Source organism: Elgaria multicarinata, chromosome 18, assembly GCF_023053635.1.
Source record: "Elgaria multicarinata webbii isolate HBS135686 ecotype San Diego chromosome 18, rElgMul1.1.pri, whole genome shotgun sequence".
Lineage (NCBI taxonomy): Eukaryota > Metazoa > Chordata > Lepidosauria > Squamata > Anguidae > Elgaria > Elgaria multicarinata.
In genome coordinates this window covers 23,182,969-23,206,645 of record NC_086188.1, presented here as the reverse complement: position 1 = coordinate 23,206,645, position 23,677 = coordinate 23,182,969, and the positions used below count along the sequence as shown (strand labels likewise).

At 46.8% G+C, this 23,677-nt stretch overlaps 1 protein-coding gene across 7 annotated transcripts in view; it reads right to left on the bottom strand.

The window, feature by feature from the left end:
• The window catches only part of PISD (phosphatidylserine decarboxylase), a 64,569-nt gene that overhangs the window by 18,655 nt on the left and 22,237 nt on the right, over window positions 1–23,677 (bottom strand). The window contains exons 1-3 of one of the 7 annotated variants that reach the window (XM_063144016.1): window positions 16,283–16,473; window positions 7,471–8,649; window positions 5,202–5,367 (exon numbers count right to left, since the gene is read on the bottom strand). The exons of 1 other annotated variant lie outside the window; for it this stretch is intronic. In XM_063144016.1, coding sequence (XP_063000086.1) covers window positions 5,202–5,367; window positions 7,471–7,520 — 216 coding nt within the window. In that variant the 5' untranslated portion in view covers window positions 7,521–8,649; window positions 16,283–16,473. Of the gene's footprint in view, window positions 1–5,201; window positions 5,368–7,285; window positions 8,820–16,282; window positions 16,474–23,677 lie in introns of those variants that run through there. 5 more of the 7 variants (XM_063144017.1, XM_063144013.1, XM_063144018.1 and 2 more) reach the window with 5 other exon arrangements.

Genomic DNA, 23,677 nt, shown 5'->3' with positions numbered 1-23,677 from the left:
ATAACTTTAGGAACAGAAAGGCTGTGTTGTGTTCTTTACGCAGCCCTCCCCAACCTGGTGCCTTCTGGATGTTTTGGACTACAGTGCCTAGCATTCCTGGCCATTGGCCATGCTGCCTGAGGCTGATGGGAGCTGAAGTCCAAAATATCTGGAGGGCACCAAGTTGGGGAAGGCTGTCTTAAAGCAACTAAGCGGCTTTAGTTCTGAAAAGGGCACTGAAAAAAATAAATATTGCTTATTCTTCAATATTCCCCTAAAATTCCATTCTCCACCCCACCCCCCAAAAAAAATCCAGAAAAAACCATTCCCCCCCCCACAGCTTTAAAATTTACAGAAATCTTACATCTCTAGTTCTCTGTGTAGTCCTAAATAGGAGGCATTGGTAGCCAATATACCTGGGAGCATTCTCAGGAAGATAAGCCTCTGGGGGATAACTGTCCAGTCAACGTCTTGCACATATATAACCAATATAACCAATGCAGAAGTAGCGTAAATGCCCTGACCACGCACCTGGTCAAAGGCCTTTCACACCAGCTAGAAAAGATTGTTCTGCTAGCTCAAAACTATAGTGAGTGTGGACATAAAGGTCAAACATCAACGAGGGCTGAACCTTCAACATTGAATCCCTGATAGAAGATGCAGGAACAAGACTTCTTTAAGAAAATGGCGTTCAATTGAAGATCCTGAAGAAGAGCGCTGCTGGGCAGGAAGAAACCGAGGTGGGCTTGGGTGGGCTTGGCTGTGAGATCATTCCTAGGAGAAACAGCTGTAGCCTGCATCTTCCTGACTCTCTCCAAAGTATCAATTCCGGGTCTGAGGAGGTCATGACCATCAAAGAGGTCTTGAGGTCAAGGGTATGACATGACAGCTCAACGATGAGTTAGGCCTGGGCTACACATGAAGCAGGATGGGGGTGATAAGTGGAAGAGGCCTGAAGTGTAGGTATGGGATCACAATTATGAACGCTCCCCTACCAGGAGGAGGGGGAAGAACCCATCTGCAATAAGAAAACTAACACAGCAGGAAGTGGGCCTGGGATAAAACATTTAACTCTTTGAGATAGTCGTGTACTTGCAGGAGAATAAAAATGGCAAACACCCCCTCCTTACTTTACCACCTCAAGATTCTATCACATCATTCTGCTGTATATGTAAGCCGGGTCCCGGGAGCCAAGTGATCCAATAAGGAGGATCAATGTTGTTATACATATTTACTAGTCAGAAGAACACAGGAAGCCTACATACACTTGGTCCATCTAATCCAGTATTGTTTGGTCCTGTCTGGCAAGAGTTTTCCAAGGGTTCAGACAAGTGTTTTTCTAGCCCTACCTGAAGATACCAGGAATCGAACCTGGGACCTTTTCTCCTCAAGGCAGGGGCTCTACCACCCTTCCCAATAACCAGGAAGTGGGTGTTATTGACAATGGTGGATCCCATGGATCCCTGCCCAACTGAAGGAAGATTGGCGATATAGGCAGGGTTCATATTCTTAAGGAACAGGTTGCTGCATGTCAAGTCTTAAATATTGGACCACTCTCTTAATTTGTTCAACAAGAGGCAGAAATCTTCATTTAGTGATGGAGGAGTTGGATCACTTACTAGGCAAGGCTTCCAAAGCCCCACTGGAGACTGCAAAACCTGAGGTTTCCTTCTCAAATAAAAAATTGGAGGCAGGATGGTTCATCACCCCAAAGGATAAGAGGAATGGGGGAACATTATACCATTGTACCATTATCAGATTGAACCAGCATGGCTCCATCAGAAGGAACAGTAACGGTGGGGAAGATGGTCTGTGCCAATGCTAAGTGGCACACGGCCCGAATTGGCATCAAATGTTGAGACCTAACTACAGCATGATGATTACATTTCTTTTCCTCCTTCACTTACTGATGAAGATCAGCAGGAGCCAATGGACCCTAAGGAAACTTGTGGTCCCAGTTCTTAAGACTCTTTGGAAAGCACCTTTGATTATTGCTGCTTCTGAACTCTCAGGATCAGGCACTGCACTAGAGTTGGGAGTGGGGAACAGAGCCACCAGAATAGCTGAGAATGCAACAAAGAAGGGTTCCATTTCTAAGCAAACATTGCACTAGGAAGGATTCATAGAATCATAGAACAGTAGAGTTGGAAGGGGCCTCTAAGGCCATCGAGTCCAACCCCCTGCTCAATGCAGGAATCCAGATGGCTGTCCAGATTGATGGTGGACTGGCAGAATGACGGTGGGGACTGCAGCCACTGAAAGAGCTGGTGCTGTGAGGGTCTCGCAGTGCTCACAAGTTTTAGAGTGACTGAGTCCAAACAGAAGTGTTCTTTAGCACTCACAGCCTGGGCCAGAGACCGTGGGGGAAAGTGTTGGGGCCATTGGGGAACCTAAAAATTTGTCCCCAATGTGGCAGAGACAAAACTGAAGAAACAACTGGACATGGGGAGGTGGCTAAAGTTATCTTCAAAGAGGACATTCCTTGAGGAGCTACCACTACTGCCCCATCCCTCAAGGTGCATGAGCCAAGAAATCTCCACACGGAGGGGATATCCAGAAGCACTAGTTCCTTCACTCTGTGCAAACACAGAACCCATTTGTGGGTCTGCTCAGAGTGCCCTAAAACAATTCCTTATGCACAAATGCAGGAAGGAGAGAGGGTAAGTGATCCCTGCAGCTGAAATGGATCTGTGTGGATCAGAAACAGCAGGCATGTCCATTCCCCCTCGGCTTCTAAGGGGAGGGGAGCTTCCACACAAGGCTTTTATCGTAAAAGCATCCTGCCTCATTCATGTAATCTTGCACTTATAACCCTCCTGTGCTTTCCCAAAGCTTCTTCCATCGTCAGGAGGGAAAGTTGGAATAGCTGCACAATGTATTTTGATTGGTAGCGCTAGGAGCTGTCCATTTGGAAGCACCCCAGGTCTGGATGTTCCTCCACATGACTAGGTAAGCTCACTGCCCATCCCTCAGCAGGTCTGAGTGGCTGACGTGTAAACCAGCCAGCCAGTCAGCAGCTGCTCCCAAAGAAGAAGAACCTGGTGGCACCTTGAAGTCTAACACACTTATCATGCCTAAGCTTTCGTGGGCTACAGCCCACACCACAAACTATTTCATTGACTTTTGCTGTAAGAGACTCACTACTCTCCTCCTCCTCCTGTTTTGTAAGTGTTTGGCTATTGGTGCAGCAATGTCAGGTGAGCCTCAGTTCCAGGAGGAGGAGGAGGAGGAGGAGGAGGAGGGTGTCCAGAGCCCCGCTTGCTCAGTGGGAGCTGCCTGGAAATGCCCTGTGATCAAGGCACAGAAATACCAGCCTCTTGGCACTGCCACTTATGCCCTGAGTACAATGCAGTCAGTTAACCTGGGCCATGTCGTTATGAGGATCATGACTTTAGGGATTTCCAGTGTCCTAATAAGAAGAGGGAAACGCTCACGTTCATCTTTAAAAGAGAAACTGCACATCATTTCTAACACTCATCAGGAAATCCAGAAAAAACAAATGCAGCATGTGCCTTAAAGGCTACAGGCCAACAGGCAGAGAAGAAAATGGCTTTTAACTTACGTCCTGATCTCTCAAACTGCATTACGATCGTGATGAGCCCAGCTCCTTTTCCGTACCTGCTGCCCCCCGCTCCCCTTTCTTTGCAGTTACGTTCCTGCTCTACCAGCTGGAAACAACAAACAGCAATTCTCTTATTTGACACAACCAACCCAGAACAGTGCAGAGCATGGAGGCTCTCCATCAAAATGGCTGCTGTGCTGCAAGGCAACAAACGGCTCTTTGTGACCAGATTCTGTTCTTCGAAGCCTGCCTGCCTGCCTTCCTGCCTGCTCCTTTCCATTCACAGTCCTGCTCCAGAGGTATGTTAACAGGCTCGCTTGCACTGGGAACGCGGACGTTCCGATGGGAGCGCTACCCTGAACGGAGTCACTGTGCTCAGCACGGACCATGCCTCCAGCACAACCCAGTGAGCGGCCGTCACCCTCCTCAGAAACGGAGGGAAGAGCAACAAGGACGATAAAACTGCATTGTCGGTATTAGTAGGGAAAGCTGAAGGGTCCAAACCTCACTCTCAAGAGGTCAAACTGGCGCCGTGGGTGCGGGGAAGCGGGAGAAATTCTCTCAGCCTGACCAACCTACCTCACAGGTTAGTTGTCAGGATAAAATCAGAAAACACCACAGACACTCCCCAGAGCTCCTTGAGGAGGTGGGGTTTAGGGCCATGACGAGTTGCTTCCTCTGTCTCTGTGGAGGGCAAAGGCTTCAGGATTGTGGAATCTCCTTTGCTTCTTACTCGAGCCCTGAGACCCACCAACCAGAGCCGGGTGAAAAAGACAGACACCTAGAAGGGAAGAATTCTGAACCCAGGAATCTGCGTTGGATGCCAGAACTGAGCAGAGCGCCCCATCCTTCCACACAGCACCCACCCACCCACACACACACACAAGGGTGGGGTGAGTCATTTCGTTGTTGCTGTGGTTAAACTACTTGGAGTCAGAAATCCTTGCTGGTCTACTGCAAATCTCCCAAACCTTCTGCTTACTCTTGTTTCTACCTCAAAATATTCCCTGTAACAACTTGAACTAGTTGCAAAATGAAGTCGGAAAACAGAGCAAGTGACCAACAGTCAGTGCGAAGACCAAGCTAATTATTTTTCTTAGCATCAGTAGTATAAATGGTTCATTAAAAAAATCCACACCACTGTTTTGCAAGTTGACTACATCCTTTCATGTAATCCACATCCACAGAAGTCTGACATTGTTGCGTCTGCAGGAAGGGATGCAAAGGGTGCCTGAAACATGCAGTCCAAAGCTTCCAAACGCCAAGGTGCCCGTCAAGGATTCTTGCCTCTCAGCAGCCGAATTCCAAGCAGCCATGAATAATGTGGGAACAAATCTCCTCCCCTCTTCACATTACAAGACATGTAGCTTGGCTTTCTGTAGCCCCAGCAGCATTCACTGAACCTACGCACCATTTCCACTCATGAGCAATCAGTTGCCAGGCTAGCATGAGCACAGCTAAAAGGAGAATCTCCTCAACCACAGCTTTGCACCAGACAGGACAAGGCCCAGGTGCTGTGGAAGCGGGAGAAATGCCCTCCTCTGCCGCCTTGACCCTCCACACACCAGCTCTTTCCACCTTTTCTCCCTTCAAACAGCCCACCACCACCACCTTCACAGTCAGGCATGACAACGCAGAGTACAAACCTGCAAGCACTTACCCTGCTCATAGGCCTCCATCTCACTCTGGTCAGGGGTTTAAGAGCACCAAAAGGCAGAAGGTAATAGAGAATAGTCAGAGGCCAAGAACGGAGTTTCAGAGCAGGCCTAGACATACAGCTCAGCTGCCCCAACCTCCGTCTCAGGGCCAGCTGGGGAAACTGCAACCTGTAGGATCACACACACACACAAGATGGTCAGCCAACCTGAGTCCAAGCATTGCTGCCCCTCAAAAGTCACCCAATGGGCCACCTCTGCAGACACGAGGGCTTGCTCACCCCTACTCCTCCCCAGAATAAAAGGCCAGCTCACATCAGAAACGAGCATGACCTAAGCATGAGCATGGCACCGCCGTCCCTTATGTTCTGGCACAGACCGTTGCTCTCAAAACTTAGCAAGACGGTGCAGCTAAGTTTAGGGTGCAGCTGACCAATCCAGTCCACATGGTACTTTTGAGAACAGCTCTATGAAGACTTCTCCCACAATACACAGGACAGCAAACAAGGATTGATTTGGAGAGACAACGAAACCCCTTCAAAATAGGAGAGGACTTGAGGAGAGGACCTGAAAATTGTCTGCAGTAAAAATGGATCTGGAATTGAAGGCGACTTAAGTCCAGATCACTGAAGATTTGTTACATTTCCACCTACACAGCTGCAGGATGAAGTCAACCTGGTCTCATCCTTTCTCCATGCTGTTCATTTGAGCACTAATATTCCCCATGGGCCTTTGCACATAATGACTCCCTAAATGCTACGAGGTTAAAGGAGGGCTTCGCACACAGGCGTGTACAGCATTCCCTTTTGGCGCCAAGAAAAGGAAATCTCATCAGGCAAATCCTAGTGAAGTTGCTAACACAGGAGGTGGTGACCAGACTACAGCATGTCCTGCACGGGACCAGGGATGGGTCCAGCAGCAGCCCTCAATGACACGAGCAGGTTTCATGCATCCACTTGCTCTCAACTGACAACATTCAAGTTGCTCTTTAACTTGACACCAATAATGGTGATCAGAAGATAAATGGTAGACATAGGCAACAACACTGCCTTAAACCAGGGAAACATTACAACCTGACCCATTCTTACAATTCAGAGAGACTAACAAACCTCTCCAGAAGCTGAATACATCTACAACTAAGCACCAAAGCACAGGGGTTGAGGCCAGATTAACCTCATACACATCAAAACAAAACAAAAATGCCGCCAGGAAATCACCCACCCAAGTGTTATGTTTTAATTCTCTTTGGGTGGGTGGTTTTCCTCTCTACTTCTGTCGTTTAAATCATTCACATTGCTGGAACCAGAACTCCCACTTGGCTGTGGACATGGCGCCCCAACCCCTTTGTGCCCAAGGTGTTCCTTGCCTCCGCACAACCCATGTCTGGCTGTGCCTATTCAAGGATCACCCGTATCGGAGGGCGGGGAGCACCTTCTTCCAAGGAAGGTGCAATGAAACTTATGGAAGGCTCTCCCAATGCCAGGATCTGGGCGAAGAGTTCCCAGGGCAGATAGGACTGCTTTGGGGTAAGCAAGAGACCCCTGAGAACTCAAGCAATTTCCTACCCCCCAAAGGGCAGCCATATTTCAGTAGGGCAAAGTTTGCCACTTATCTAGGGGAGGGGGTGTTAAAGGGACCTTCCGTGGGCTGCTCATCCTCTTCTCGCCTGCCAGACGCAAGAAGAGCTCAGAGGACCGGCTGGCCGACCGGCCGGCTCTTGCTTGCTTTCTCCATCTCCCCCCTTTCACTGCAGACAATCATGGGCCAATCCCTGCAGAGCTGCAGCCTGACAGCTAGGTGTAAAAAGCCTCCTTGCTTCCAGCTGCAGGGCCTTGTTTCTGAAGGCTTCCCACCCCGAGCCCCAGGCTGCATTTCCTTCTTGACCCGCTCCTCGGAACGGAACCCAGGCTACCAGCCAGCTCCCCCTCATTTGCCAATCAAGTGTGTAAAGAGCTTTGAAGTAATTAGGCCAAACAAAGGCTTTGCAGACAGCTGCCACTCTCCCTGCCCACGGTGCCCTCCCTCCCTCCCTCCCTCCCTCCTTCCAGCACTTTCTTGCAAAGCAATATACGTATATGCTAGACAGTACCTGAAACGGGTGCTCCTATTTGGGGTGCCCCCAGCTGGGCCTGGATTTTCCAGCTGTGGGTGCTGCTCCCCAGCACAGCTGCCGCTGCCACCGTTCCCTGAACGCAGCCTCCGGACATGAATTTTAACTTTGCGGAGGTTACAGCAAGAGGGAGGAGGGTTAGATAAAGCTTTGCAGCATCTCACCATTTCCCTGAGTGCAGCTCTGGTCCCTGCAGGGCGCTTGACTGACACATCGTTCGTTCGATGGCTGTAAGTCTCAGTCTCTCTCTCTCTCTCTCTCTTTCTCTCTCTCTCTCTCTCTCTCTTCTGGTCTGCCTCTCTTTCCCTCACTTCCTTCGGCAAAGGAGGCAAGATGCGTCGTCACAGCTCCCAATTTCCCCCGCCGATGGGCTGTTCCTCCGGCTTGCCCCTGCCTCTTGCCCTCTCAGGACGGTCTCAGCTATTGCAAACAAACAGGCATTGTGTCACAGTTCGACATCCTTCTGCAGGGACAAAGCAAGCGCTTCCCACACACAAGCCCCGCTCTGTGAGGCACTGCTTCAGCCAGGGGCTGCCATCGAGAGAGTGGTCCTCAGAAGATCCTGCAGCCGCCGGGTTCTGATGCACGGTTGTCAGGAGGGCAGCCTCTCAGCCCTGCACATCTCTCCCAGGCGGAATGGAAGCAAGGCTGGGAGGAGGAGGGGGGGGGGGGCGGTAATTCCCAGCTCCGACTCTGCACTGCAGCAGCTACGGCTCCATCAGTTCTGGGCTGCATGCAGCACTCGCGTTGCCAGAGCACCGTTTCCTTCCCCCATTACCCAGCTAATGACACACGAGGCTCTTAAGAAAGGAGGGAGCCCATTTCCCATCCCAGACAACAAGAATGCCCACCCCCGCCTCTCCCCCCACCCCCCGCTGTACAGCTAAGAACAAATGGAGGCCGTGGGATGGCTCTTCTCCACAAGGATTTCCCAGCAATGTAGTGAATCAGGCCAAGCAGCACCTTGAGCAATGGGCAGAGAAGGCAGAACCTGAATAGGATTTTAATATACCCATGAGCCACACATCCATGAAAGGCACAAATATTTCCCAAAGATTGCATCTCAAAGCCTTTGCTAAGGTAGTGTTCGAGTCCTTGTGTTGACTGGACCTGGGTGGCAGCGCAAGTTAAAGGGGCCGGAGCCACAGGTGTAGTCAAGGAACTATGCTTTATGAGGAAACTGTTGGTTTTATTACTGATCTCCCAACGCTCCCAACATGGTGTAACACTGAAGGGCTTTCACGTTTTAGAGAGGAAGGATGGGGCACAGTAAGCAGGTCTTGAAGGAGACACTTCTTGCTCCAGTAAAGTCAGCTGAGCTTTCCAATGGCCACATATATTCCCTGTTCCAGAAATTCAAGCAAAATGTATACTTGAACACATCCTACTGATTTCAGTGAATCTCACTTCCATATCAATATCATTAGCATCACATCCAAAGATGGTTTTTGCTGAACTTCTCATGCACAAGCCCCAGTGAAGTGAATGGGACTTGCCCAAGAACATTCATTTCGATGGGTCTTACGCAGGCTGTTTCCTACTAGATTACCCCCAAGCCTAAACCATTAATTAAAACTCTGTCTTTATTGCAGCTTCATATTTTAAAAGAGAGCAACACGATGGCGACTGCACTCTAGCATGCATTACAGCCGCATCGTTATGCGCTTGTGCATACCTCCCCCTCTTCCCCCACCAGCCTCCTGATCCTGACATCTGTTGCAAATGCAGCACCACATTTTTTTTGCACTGCCCAAAGTTCCTCTTTCGGCTGCTTCTAAGGCCTAAAGAAAGAAAGAAGAAACACAGAATACAAAGGATCCAGCAGGAAGAGTATCCACAAAGAGGGAACGAGGAGGCATACTTTTAAAATATTGTTAGGACTACAAATACAACAGGGTTTCTCAAAAGTGCAATTTTAGGGGCTCCACCCACAACTCAGGGGTCCCACACAGCACGAGGCTGATGCTCCTGCCTCCTCAGGCCCAGCAAGCCCCAGGCATGCCTGATAGACAAAGACCGTTGGGCACAGGCTTCTGCCACACACCAAATGGTGGCACTGCTGAGGGTGGCAAGAGCTGTAGCAATAGGCCTGGGGAGAAGGTGCCAGCCTTCCTGTCCAAGAGCTGTCGGAGCAGAGCCGGTGGGCCTATTTGCAGTAGCACAGGGCCTGACTGTACGAGAGCTGAGCAGTGCAGCCCCCTGAAGGCAGGGCACGGCCAGGCTTTGCTCAGGCTCACTCAGTGCCTGTGGTGATGGGGGTGAAGCACCAGCCAGTGCACTGGGAACATCCGTAGACATTTACCATGATCCTTCACTAAGTCAAGGAAGATGACAGCTTTCACCAAGGTCCCAAGAAACACAGGCCTGGGGGAAACAGGCGGACCAACAGAAGCTGGAGGGATGGTTGCAGGCCTGCTATCTCACCCTGACCTTCCAGGCATGCAGAGGCTCCCACACTCAAGGAATTTGCTCAGCACACTGCTGACAACTTTTTCCTCAGAGGGCACACCTCCACGTTTGCCTCACACGCAGCAGCGGCCACAGCACACACACACCCTGTTTCAAGTGGCACTTGCATGTTTTGCCTTGAACAGGGCAGTCTCGGGACTCTTCGTTCTGCCATGCCGGAAAGCACAAAGCATGAGGGTGGCTGGATTGCACAGGGCAGCCAAGGAAAGAACGTCTTCGGGCCTCACCGTTAAGTGTCCTCAAGCAGGATCAGCCGTGATATTTTGGGGCCCAAGGGGGCAATCCACCCCCATCCCCAAGGCCATTTATTAACACGGGCTACAATCCAGCAGAAAGTTCCCTGAGGAAGGGTGGGAAGACGGCCCTTACTCTTCTTCCAGACTCCTCCCAAGAGCTAGGAGGCCAGGCAGCCGATGCCTGACTCCTTCTCAAGAGGAGCCCATCTCCAACTTCCCCAGGCCCCACCTGCCTGGCAGCCGGGGAGCAGGGCGTCAGCCAGGCTGCCTGAAATCCAGCCAAAACAGGTCAGAGGCTTCGTAGTTTGTTGCGCTGTGTATTATTCTCTTCTGATTTTTATTATTCCCCTTTGACTGGGCCCCTCATGGGGATAAGGAAGTTCTCTCACCAGGCTACAGCCTTTGCAAGACCGGGGGCGGAGGATCAAAGTAAATCATCCCCAATTTTTTGTTTTACCTAGGGGGAACACGGTGCCTTCCTCTGCTCTGTGGCTGGCAACTCCAGCACCATCCCCTCAGGCAGGACGGGTGAGAAGACTCTCCAGCATCCTGTGTGGCTACCGCAGTACTTTTTTCCCTTGGGGAGGGCAAGTTTCTTTTCACCACATTGGGCAGCTGATCTGGCTGGTTGTTTTTTCCAACCATTATGAGGACTGGGGACCATCTGGGAAGGTTGGAGGCAGATCGTGCATCAGCATCCGTGCCTCCGAGCTTGTGGCACCTGTCATCCCGAAGAGCAAAGGGGCTGTCTTCCTGCCCTTCGCCTGGAACAAGGATTCATGGCTAGTGCAGAATACTGGTTCTCTCCTGCTCAAAGCATTGGCTCTTTTCCATGGGGCTTAAGCAGGAGCACTTCTTGATACTCTGTGCCTCCAGGGGATCAGATCTGCTGCACCCAAAATCCATCCACTTAAGCAGTTGACTCTAGTAGGGCTGCTTCTGTTTTGAAGCAAGGCAGAACTTTGGATGGAAATCAATAGCTTCATCTCTAGGGAGGGTCTATAGCAGCTGTTTTACACCCGGATTTTTCTTCTGTGCTCAAAGTCACTCTGCAGAATTGCCCTGGTTGGCTCTACTAACTACTACTATTTTTGTGAACTGCCCAGAGAGCTTCAGCTATTGGGCGGTATAAAAATGTAATAAATAAATAAATAAATAAATAAATAAATAAATAAATAAATAAATACTAGGGCATAATGGAGAGGCTGGAGTGTTTTCCTGAAGCCTACATTGAGCCCATCAAGAATTCAAGGTAAGGGAATAAATGGAACAGCAATTACCTGAAGTATAAGCTTTCAGAGGGGGAATTATTGTCTAATAACAGGCAGCTGTACTGTTAGAGCAGTACGAAATGGAACTAATGACCTAGGGAGGTCATGGGCTCTCCCACACTGGAGGCATTCAAGAAGCAGCTGGACAACCATGTCAGGGATGCTTTAGGGTAGATTCCTGCATTGAGCAGGGGGTTGGACTCGATGGCCTTAGAGGCCCCTTCCAACTCTACGATTCTATGATTCTAGCTAATTTGCTAGCAATGCGACTCCACCACACTCCCTCAGGTCATATAAGCATCAAGCTCAGTGACCCCATTTTATTATGCCTTTTCTCACTGTGGTCCCAAAGCCTTCCTCCAGGACTCTGGAAACACTAAGCCTGGAGATTTACAGGCATCAAAGACTAGGATTAACACTTAACTGTACTCTGAACTGAAGCAATAGGTTTGAAATCACGCGTCTCCATCAGTTTGAATGTTAGCTAAGGGGCTGCCTTCATGATGCTGAGTTGGCACCACTCTGCTGCCAAACTCCGCGGTATCACTGGTGCGGGGTGGCAGTGAGTAACGTAGATGAAGGGAGGCGGTGTGGGCTTCCCAGTGGCCATTAGGCTCACCGGGCCCGCCACCTGCCCAGGCGGATGGCGACCAAACAGGGCTTGGCATCCATCTGGCCATGCTTCCGCAGCGACTCCACAGCAAGGATAGACAGCTGATGCTCCGTACTCACCTCGCTCTGAAGGAAAAAGTCAGGTTAAGTCCCCAAATTTTTCTCCACAGCTTCACCGGAAAGCCCCAGGGTGGGTGCGTGGTGGGTGCTACGTCATATAACCATCACAGCGCCCCCACCCACCCCCACCACAGGGCTTTCCACGTGTTTAGACAACCCCTAGTACTCTCCATTCAAATGCAAGATAGAGGGTGAGCCAAATCAAGGACTAGTTTGAGCTATCAGAGGCTGCCCACTCATAGATGGTATCTTAAATCAAACACTTCGAAGATCTAGTCCCCACTCCGCCATGGAAACCCACTGAGTGACTTTGGGCCAGTCACAGACTGTCAGCTCAACCTACCTCCCAGGGTTGTTGCTGTGAGGATAAAATGGAGAGGAGGAGGAGGATTATGTACGCTGCCTTGGGTTCCTTGGAGGAAAAAAGGCAGGGTATGAATGTAAATAAATAATTTAAAATTATTTTTAAGCCTCCTTTAAGGGTAAACCCATCTCTATTAGGAGTGCGTCCATTTAACCGCAGGACTGGCTGCTACACCCAAAGATTGTATACAGACACTAAAATCAAAGAAAGAAATCTCTTAGATCCCAGTCTCATCACAGGCCACTCTTGGAACTGAATGATTTAAACTGATTTAAAGTGTGCATCTGAATGTGAGAAGCATGTTGGCTTGGCTAACCCAGCATCTAGTCCCATGACACCCACTTCATCTCTGCAACCACCCCACAAAAGACCATTGTTTTGTTTATACACAAAAGACTGTGGCAAAGGCCCCTGGTTAGCCATACCTCTTCTCACTTTCAACAAAACTTTAGATTAATATTAGATTAAAATGGCGTAAATTCAGGTGTTGGTCTTCAGGACAATTGTTCAACTGAACAGATTCTGATTACCCAAATAAGTGGACTCTGCCACCTACAAAAAAGGGTTAGTAGTTTTCAGGACCACTAATTAAAAAAAAAGAAGTTTCTGGGCAACTCTGCTTCAGACTGCAGGTGGAGAGTCACATAATGGAAAGCTTCTCTGTACTACCACTATTACAATATATCCCCTGCACATGGAAACCTAGCATATCAGGAAAAAGTCTACGCTACATCCATTCTTTACAACATACTGTGTTTCTTCATGCAGGGAATGCCTTCATATAAAGGAACATTCAATCATGTGAGGCCTCAACTGCAATTAGGGATAGGAGAAAAAATTGTTCAGTTGGAATTTTAATGGAATGATCTCCCAGATGAGGCTCGCCTGGCGCCAACACGGTTATCTTTCAGGCACCAGGTCAAGACTTTTCTCTTCTCCCAGGCATTTTAACAGCATTTAACAGCATTAAGTTTGTTTTTAACGGATCCCAGAACTGTTGTTTTTAAATGGATACTGTTGTTTTACACTGTTGTTTTTATGTTTTTGATGCTTTTAAATTTTGTATATTTTTAATGTTTACTGTTTTTAACTTTTGTAAACCGCCCAGAGAGCTTCAGCTATGGGGCGGTATATAAATGTAATAAATAAATAATTAATTTTCACTTTCAAACCAATTAGCAAACCAAAACAATTAGCCTTCAAAGTTCTCACTTTATTAGCCTTTAAAGGTCTCACTTCTTTGAATTTTGCAATGAAGTTCTCCAATCAAAAAATGCATACAAGAAAAAGTACACACACACATGTAAATATTAGTGAAAATGTGTATTAGGAAAGGTCTTGCAAAAATGTGTACGCTAGACAAAATTGCATATAAAATGTATGCCTTGGGAGAAATGCTCACAAAAATGTGCACAAATTTGCATGCAAATATTTTTGAGTAATTTTCAAAGTTTAGGCCGAGCCAAGCTTCAGACTGGAGAAATGCGGAACTGAGGCCTAAAATGGGAGATTCATCTGTCCCTACCTGCAGCATGAAGTGGTGGCCGCCTCATCTGCTGTTTGTGAGAATCAGACTGCCGTCTCCATGCAAGCACTCATTTAGCTCCTACCTCTGCCAATAGTTGGTCTTCTCCACCTCAGGATTTCCTTCTAGCCCCATGGGACCCGTCCTCAGCAGTTTACCGGAAACCTTCACATTCTAAGCCTCGCCTTACAAGAGGGACTGAAACCAAAGCTCTGACTGGCTGTTAGGGAAGTCGCGTGATTTTCAAGGCAGCAGTGCAATTCTACAAAGGTTTCTTAGTCAGATTTTGAGCTTTAGCGGGATGACACTCCTTGCATTTATGGAGTCATTCTAAGGCAGACTTCTTTCAGCTACATCTTTTTAAAATGTGGGAAGAGCGTGCAAGCATGAAAGCCATGGCCGGGGAAGAGCAGATGCTTTGCATGCAGAAGAAACCAGGTTCAGTCTCTGGCACTTCCAGTTAGAACAGCCTTTCCTAATGTGGTGTTCTCCAAATGTTTTAGACAACTCTAATTGGCCATGTTGGTTGGGGCTGTGGAGAGTTGTAGTTCAAAACATCTGGAGGGCACCACATCAGGAAAGACTAAGTTAGAAGGATCCTGTGGCAGAATCTGGGAAAGGCCCTCCTCTGCCCGAGACCCTGGAGAGCAGCTGCCAATCTGAGTCGGCAGTACTGGGCTCGATGAACAATTCGCCTGACCAAGTTACAAGGCGGCTTCTTGGCACTGCCACAGCTACACAAACTGAAATGCCAACTCAGGGTCCTCGGCCATTGTCATGTCTTCATTTCTATTACAATAAACTAAAATAAGTTATTCACACATGAAAACAATGGGAAACATTTTTAATAAACCCCAAACCATCAGTACCCGTTTACCCTCCTAAAAGCCCCCCACTCGTTTACCAAAATTACATTAATGAGCTATATATAAATATAAAAATGTACATGTTTAATTCTAGTCACATACTTCTCTGGGTAGTACGGTGGAAAGCTGCTTACACTATGTCTACTAAATGTTTCTGACAAACGAGTAAATTAAAGAATTTAAGGAAACCTCTCCCAGCTTAAAGCCAGCATAGAAGGCTGATACATCATGGCAGAATCACTGGATCAAAACTAAAGGTGCCTTACTCAAAATAGTCCTCATTGATTATAACTCTTCCAAGCTAGATACAAGCTACCGTTACAGAATAATACCTTATTACAGAACCAAATTTCTGAACCTAGCCCTTTCCTTCTCACCAACCCACCCCACCAACCCCACCCACCCCCAAGGTAAATCTCATATTTACACTCCAGAGCATGGAACAATTGAGAGAGAGAAAAACAGATACATCTCAGCAGGAAGACTGTCTTATCATAACTGATTAAATCCCCTTTACTCATCATGTAGATTTTTTTTTCACCTGAAGAGGAGGAGGAGGAGGAAGAGGAGGAGGATTTCTGTTGACCAAAATAAGCCTCAAAACAAGATCCGGAAGGGCACTCCTGAGGACCCCCAGTTCTTCGGCACACTGGCTCAGACCATTATTTTCCTTTAAGAAAGCAGCACAGAGCAGTAACTGCCCCTTTTAGCTCACGTTTCAGCTATTCAGAGTTCAGGATGAGAACTCTTAAGGACGTCCCATTGTCAAGAAATACAGAGCTGGCTTTCCCAGAAATGCCAGAATATACCATGTGCTTCTTTAAGAGAGGGCGGCAAGGCAGGAAAGACTGGGAGAGAATCAGGAGGGAGGGCCTATGAACCCCATGACAACACACTCCTGCGCCCGTCCACCAGGCCGCCTGCCAGCTCTGCCCAGCATGTGCAGATACCAGAGTCTGAGCAGGGGGCTGGGAAACGGCTGATGAATCACTCGTGACAGAGACAGACAGACAGACAGACAGACAGACACACACACACACACAGAGAGAGAAGGAACCGGCTTCCCCAAACATAATCTCAGGCTGCGGTTGTTTAGCAGGAACTTTCGGAAAGGAAGCCCTCTTAGTTTGTAGCTGCAATAATGACAGAAGCCCTGAACAGGCTTATAATCCAATTCATTTTCTATACATAACGGCTGAAAGAGCACCACACTTTGTGTCATCTTTCTAAACAGTGTAATCAGTTATCCTGAGTAAAGCTGTTTAGGACTTGGAAAGACGACACTAGGAAATGATTCTGAAGGCCACAACCCCATTAGAAAAGGAACTCTCAAACTACGTCACCCTTTTTATTATGCCATAAGACTACGGTCTTGAAAGGTGATATAATATAACCTAACATTTATCTCAACAAAATTTTATTCACAAGACAACTCTGGGTTCAAATCAGTCATGAAATAACAGTGTTCAATAGCAGCAATCAAAAGGGTCTACATTTTGACATATTTAGCTACCCGATCTCCAGAGGGCCCCCAGCGCTTTCGGAAGGGCAACGGTCTGGCACAGTAGGCTAAGACCTGCTGCTTCTCTCAGATCTTGGCTCTGGTCTCTGGTCCTAGAAGCCTGTGGCCAGCAGCTTCACTGGCTCCGCGGTGCTTTCCCTCAGGCACAGGGAGCTACGGAAGCGGCAAAACTCCTGCGCACCTTTCTCCAGACCCCTTTATAAGGCATCTGTGATGCAGGGAGGGGGAAGAAACAAACCCCTCCTCCCTTCCAGGAGGTGTCTTTGCTCAGAGCTTCCGAGTTTAGCCAACTGGAATCCTTCTCCAGCTCCAGGGAGCAACATGCCCACGTCCCAGATCTACCACGCAGAACTCGAACTCCTCCTCCTCCTCCTCCTCCTCCTCTGCTTAACCCTCTGCACTTCCAACAAATATTTTTAAACATCAGCTCACAGGTTTACAGGTCAAAAGATCAACTCCCCACAAACATTTGCACTTGCTATTGTATAAACTGACACCAGACACCAAATATACACTTCCTGTCCTGACAAGCACATGAAGTCCTTCAAGACAGATTGTGCAAGCTCTATAACTAGAAGAAGCCATACAACAGAAGAGGCTGCACCTTGCACAGGAAGGGCATTTTGCTATATTTGTACAGCAACTTTACACAGTTCTTTACACTGTTTACAGCTATACCTGTATTGCTTTGTACTGTTTTTACTATCTACTCATTTTTTGTATCTTTATTTCATTGCTATATTGTTTTTGTTTGATATTTCTAAGCCGCTTTCTATCTGCTGCTTTGCAGCTAAACTGTGATAATAAATTAATAAATAAATTGGGTTGAAATGATTAAAAGCACCGCCCAGAGAGCTCCGGCTATTGGGCGGTATAGAAATGTAATAAATAAATAAAATAAATTAAAATGACCAAATGTTTTTAGCATCCTCCAGTCTATTTTTGTGGACGTTTCTACCCAAGTCTGTCTCACATCTGTTGCTCTTTGTAACTTCTAGGGTTGAGGCTGCAATCCTCTATACCCCACTCATTTAACTCAAGTGGACTGACTGCTGGGTACAGAGGTACAGATTGGTGCTCTATGTGCCCTGAAGAGCAATAGAGAAGAATGCCACCCCTTACCTCCTGACAGGTACAGGCCAGCAGTCCTGCAGCAATTGCACTGGATGCCCACTAGCTACTGGGCAACTCAATTCAAGGACTGGCTACTTCCCTTTAAAGCCCTTCACAGCCTGAAACCTACATGCTTAAGAGAAACAAGGCTTGCAACTCCTGCACTGCCCTCATAACAATAATGCAGGGGAGGCATTTGCAGGGAAAAATGGCTGGAGAAAGATGGGTGCATGTTTTCATCATGTCTTTCCCCAGCCAGGTTCTATCTATCGAATGATTGATTAATCGATTGCATTTTTATACCACCCAACAGCCGAAGCTCCCTGGGCAGTTCACAAAAATTAAAACCATATTAAAACTAGAACTAATTCTGAGGGGCAGGTGGGGGTGGTGGAAAACAGCTGTTCTACAGTGGCTCCATTCCTTCCTGGATGGGCAGACCCAGAAGGTGGTACTGGGGGACTCCTGTTCGACTCCTTGGCCGTTGGCCTGTGGAGTCCCTCAGGGCTCTGTTTTGTCCCCCATGCTATTTAACATATACATGAAACCGTTGGAAGAGGTTATCCAGAGTTGTGGGGTGCGGTTCCACCAGTACGCTGATGACACCCAACTCTACTACTCCTATCCACCCAATTCCAAGGAAGCTGTTTCTATGCTAAACCAGTGTTTGTTGGCAGTAACGGATTGGATGAGGGCGAACAAATTGAAGCTTAATCCAGATAAGACAGAGGTGCTCCTGATCAGTCAGGGAATAGGGGTTACACTCCCCCTGAAGACGCTGGTCCGCAGCTTGGGTGTACTTCTGGATTCAACCCTGAACCTGGATGCCCAGGTTTCAGCAGTGGCCAGGAGTGCATTTGCACAGTTAAAGCTAGTGTGCCAGCTGTGCCCATTCCTAGAGATGTCGGACCTGGCCATGGTGGCACATGCCTTAGTTACAGTACATTCCAATTGGATTACTGTAATGTGCTCTATGTGGGGCTGCCTTTAAAGAGTGTTCAGAAACTCCAGATGGTTCAAAGAGCTGCAGCCAGATTGTTGACCAGGGCTGGTTACACGGAGCATACAACTCCCCTGTTAAAACAGCTCCACTGGCTTCCAATCTGTTTCTGGGCACAATTCAAAGTGCTGGTTATGACCTATAAAGCCCTATATGGCTTGAGTCCAGGTTATTTGAAAGAACATATTCTCCCTTATGAGCCTGCCCGTGCTTTGAGATCTTCTGGGGAAGCCCTTCTTTCAGTCCTACCAACTTCACAGGCATGCTTGGTGGGAACATGGGAGAGGGCCTTCTCGGTGGCTGCTCCAGTGCTTTGGAACTCTCTTCCCGGGGAAGCTAGACTGGCTCCCTCCTTGATGGGCTTTCGGAAGCAGGCAAAAACTTATTTGTTCCGGCAGGCCTTTGGAGAATAATCTGGTCCTCCATATATGTTAAGGACTTGTAAAATTGTCATGTATTTTAAACGTGAATGTTTTAATATTGTAAAAAAAAATTTTTTTAATTGTACATTTCTTTTCCTAGGTTGTAAGGCCGCCTTGAGACCCACTATTGGGCAAAAGACGGGATAATAATAATAATAATAATAATAATAATAATAATAATAATAATAATACAGCTAAAGAGGGAGAATTTTCTTGGGATCACTTGTCCCACCTGCTGATTCTCCCTTGTAAGTGTCCTATCCCCCTTCTGCATCATCTCAGCAAATGTGGGGTTGGCCATGTACTTAAACCCTATTCATTCTGGGGGCATTTTACTGGTGAAGTTTTGTTATTGAGGTAACTGCAGTGGCACAGTGGTACATAATCAGTGAAGGAGCAGTCCCTGTAGCCACACCTCCGAGGAGAGTCCATAAATGTAGGCAGCTTCATTGGGGTGGGGGTGTCTATATTAATTTGATATATCCACACACACATATCCACACACACACACCTTCAAAGAGCAGCAGTACATAGCATAATACCCAATTTATTAGGATGAATGAACAGTCATAGAATAGTGAGCTGGCAAAGGCCAATATAGTGATTAACATGTTGGACTCGGAGAGACCCAAGGTTGCTTGAGAAAGGGAAAAACAGGGCCACAGCAAATCCCCGAACAGTGTAAGACCACCACCTCAAGATTTCCCAGGAGTTCCTTTTCCTAGCACCAGGGAGATACATTTTATCTCAAAGTCAACAAATCCATTCTAGCAGCTTTCACCTCTATCAGGAGCAGCCCTTTTGGAAAGCTAATGGGTTTTAATTGCCCATTCAAGACACCTCCATTACTTTGCATTACAACAGGGATGGCTCACAACAACATATCACTGCTGGGAAAATCCATTTCCCTCCATCCTAGCTACTTTGAGGATTAAAGCTAAACTGAGAGAGAACAGGGAAGCCTGAAGGAGAGTGGAAGATCACATGCAGCAGATCAGAAAGCCCGGGCGCTTCGACCTCATGAGCGACACCACTGGATAACTGATTTTGTTGTTTTTATTTGAGTTTGTGATTATTATTATCATTATTATTATTATTATTATTATTATTATTATATTAGTGAGCTGTCTTTGAAAGGTGACATAAATGCTTTAAATACATAAATGGCAGATAGACAAATTATAAAATCTCCGAGTTTCTAGTTATCATTGTGAGAATTCTGCAGGTACCAACATGCAAATAACAAGATCTTCCCCAGCAATTTTAAAATAGCTTAATTTCAAAGTCTCTGAGGAGCTGACCTTTGGGGCTCTCCTCACTCTCAACCTGCCAAACAATTGTTTGCTCAAAAAATGACTCAGAAGGTACAGAGTCAAAGACCCGTGGCTCAGGTAGAATAACCGCAGCCAGAATTTCAATGAAGGTTTTCCATTTCAAACTATGATAATTTACTTATTATACATTTATAGCCTCCTCATCTACTCAAGCAATAAACAAATAATTCAATAGTGTATAGTTGCTAAAGGGACCTCACAAGCAATATTATTATATTTAAACTACATTAGTTAAAACTACATCAGCTGAAACAGCTGTACAAGTTATATTCCAAAACCTTAGATGAACCAGATAAAAGTATAGTGAAACCTATATTGTTATCCTACATTATGACTGAAATTAAAACCTCAAAAAAAGAGATAATTTTCAATTGCCTTAAAAACGGTCAGCTCTGGCATTACGGCGGCATATAACAACCAAGAAAATTAAGTTAATGACATTGTAGTAATAGAAATATGGATTAGCTACAGCCCTTCAGATCATAATGCATTTCCTTCTTCAATAATAATAATAATAATAATAATAATAATAATAATAATAATAATATTAATAATACTTTGTATAGGACTTTCAGTGTTCAAAACATACAGTCATAATCCCTACAACAACCCTGTAAGCTAAGCCAATATTGACGCTGTTCAGATGACACACTAAGCCACAGTGGTTGAACATTTTGAGCTAAGCATTATGGCTTAGCATGTCATGTAACCCATGACTTAGCGTGTCATGTGAACTATTCCTAACCATGGCAGCTACATAACCATGGCTTAAACACACTCAATAACCATTTGCTGCAAAAGGGTTAACAGCCTAACCATGGCTTAGTGTGTTGTCTGAACAGGTCCACAATCATCTCACGGGTTGCAGCTGGAGAGACTGAGGCCATCTTTCACTCATGCTCAGACAGCTGGGCTGAGGGTTAGATTTCATCCTACACAGGCAGCATACTCGGGCTTTGGGGTCACCCTCTGGTGTTTTCCATTGATTATTTTCTGTGCTAGATCTCCTATAGCAGAATGTAACTACACCACTACTGCCACTGAATGTACTACTACCCTCTGTGCCCTTTCAGCAGAGAATGCCATGTCATCAGAAAGGATCACTTGTCAACATATGCCACTCCCCTCAGCTGAGGACTGAACAGCCAATAAAGCCTATGAATCCAAAGCTGCTGAGGATTTTGTGTTTCTTCTCAGAGAGTTGTCAGGTGGCTAAATACAGCCTGGGATACTAGGTGTCCCTCCAGAGATGTAGAGGGCAAACCTAAACTAGTTGGACACCGCCTGTTCAGGATTAGATGTCACTATGAGCTGATACCAAAGAGCACCAAGTTCTCTTGGCAGTGAGCCACACCTCTTGCCCGGCTTTTTAGACAGTATTCCTGTCAGCTATTCTGAACCGTATTATGAATCATTATTTGCAGTCTACATTTAAGTCAAAATAAAATAGTGGGAGGAGGAACCAAGAGCAGTAGTGAATTTCCCCTCTTCATGGTTCTATCAGGGCCTGTACATGTGGAAAATCTAACACTATGCAAATAGGAGAGTCAAATTTCATGGCTCCACTAAAGCAGCTTTCCTGGTGACAACATGAGATGTCTTTTTGGTGCCCAGCACAGACCTTTTTACTTACCCTGCCATTTTAGATCTCTTGGTTTAATGCATCATTTGTTTAGCCACATGTTTCTCCTGCTGCTGATGTTTTATACTGTTTTTCTATGAATTTTTCGTTTGGATGTTGATTGTTTTAATTTTTTTACAGTAGGTGCTCTGAGAGGCAGTTGCCTGAACTAGCAGGATAATCCTCTTAGGAAGCAATCCTATGCGGGTCATAGGATTGTTCAGTTTATGGGCTCCAAGGTCAGAAACAGACCTCTGAGTTCAGAGACCCAGGGCAGATCACATAGGACTGTGCACTTAATTACTTCATTAAGGAGACTAACCTATTTGTTATATCTGTATCCCTCCTTTCCATCAAATGGTACTCAAAGCTTATATATATGTATGTGTGTGTGCATATGCAAAATCCTCAGGTTTGTTTCACGCAGACATGTTGACTGGGTTCAGACAATTGCAATGGCGAAAGAAGCCATTGTGGCTTCTTCCCCTGCCCCCAATGTGCAGCAGAGGTTGTAGAGTGGGTACGAACCCACCACCACCGCGCCGCACACCAGGTTCAGACAACATGCCAAACCATGCTACAGCACAGGGGACTATGCAAATGGTGGGCGCATGCGCAGGGGTGGGGAGAGAAGCTACGATGGCCTTTTTCACCATCACAATTGTCCAAACAGGTTCACAATGATTTACATTTCACACACACACCAAAAAAGTGGGGAGAGCATTCATACACACAAAGAGGGCTTCCAGATGAGCTTTTTATTGTGTGCAATTATACTGCCTCATTCACAGAATTTTATGGGTTGTCCAGACATTGTTCATCCTGTATTAAGCAGGGGGTTGGACTCGATGGCCTTGTAGGCCCCTTCCAACTCTGCTATTCTATGATTCTATGATCTTGAATTTGAAGCCCTCAGGATGATAAGCTGGAATAGCTGCACAAGGCTTTTTGTTTCTGAAGCCCTCCATCTGGCAGCACCCGAGCCGGATTCTAGAACACGGAGGGGGGGAGGGGAGAGGTTAAAAGACCCACACCTCCCCTTCCAAAAAGGCTCAAGCCAAGAAGACGCTCTGCTCACACCATGTGTACACAAGCACATTCTTTGGTCAAGGCTTCCTTACGTAAATCCATGTGGCAAGAATGTTGGCCTATCTGGAGGAAAGACTAAGGCTTCTTCCTTATCTCTAACCCTTTGGACTCAGTTGGTGGCCCTGATCAGGAAACTGTGCCGCCTGCCTGTAGGATAAATGTTTACCCACTGCAAGGGGAGGCACACGCTTTCATCTAATTAAATAGCCAAAAGTTAATTCCCTCTTGTATTCACAATGAGATCCAGCTACCGGCAAGTAACCATCTTCAAAAAAATTAGAAACAGAGCACCTAACCCTCTCTTTCCCCAGATGGTTTGTTTCCTTGGTGTTTTAAACTGAAAACCATCACGAAGACAACAATCCAGATACAAAGAACAGCGGACAAGGGGGCTACTTAACCCTTTCCCCTTTCCATCACCAGTCTGCTCGAAATCAGCCACAGGGGAAAACCAGCTAGAACCAGATAATTCTGAGCTGAAAACAACTGCAGGGAAAAGGGTTGTGCAGCTTCTGTCCCCCTCAGATCAGGCTGGTAAGACCTGCTACTATTAGTTAAAAGGTGAGGAGGGGGGGTAGTTCTGGGTTCCCCAACATAGTACCTGCAGCACCACTCACTGTGCCTACAGGCTACTCCCTTGTTGCAGGGTGGGGGGGTGGAGTGCTCATTGCTACGTTGGTGACAGGCACATGCTCTCCTCATCATTTTAATTCAATGTCATGAAAAATAATGCAAACTCTTAAGACTCCAGCTTCTAAGGAGAGGAACAATCAAAGCTATTAGATCATTTGAACCTCCCATTCTTGT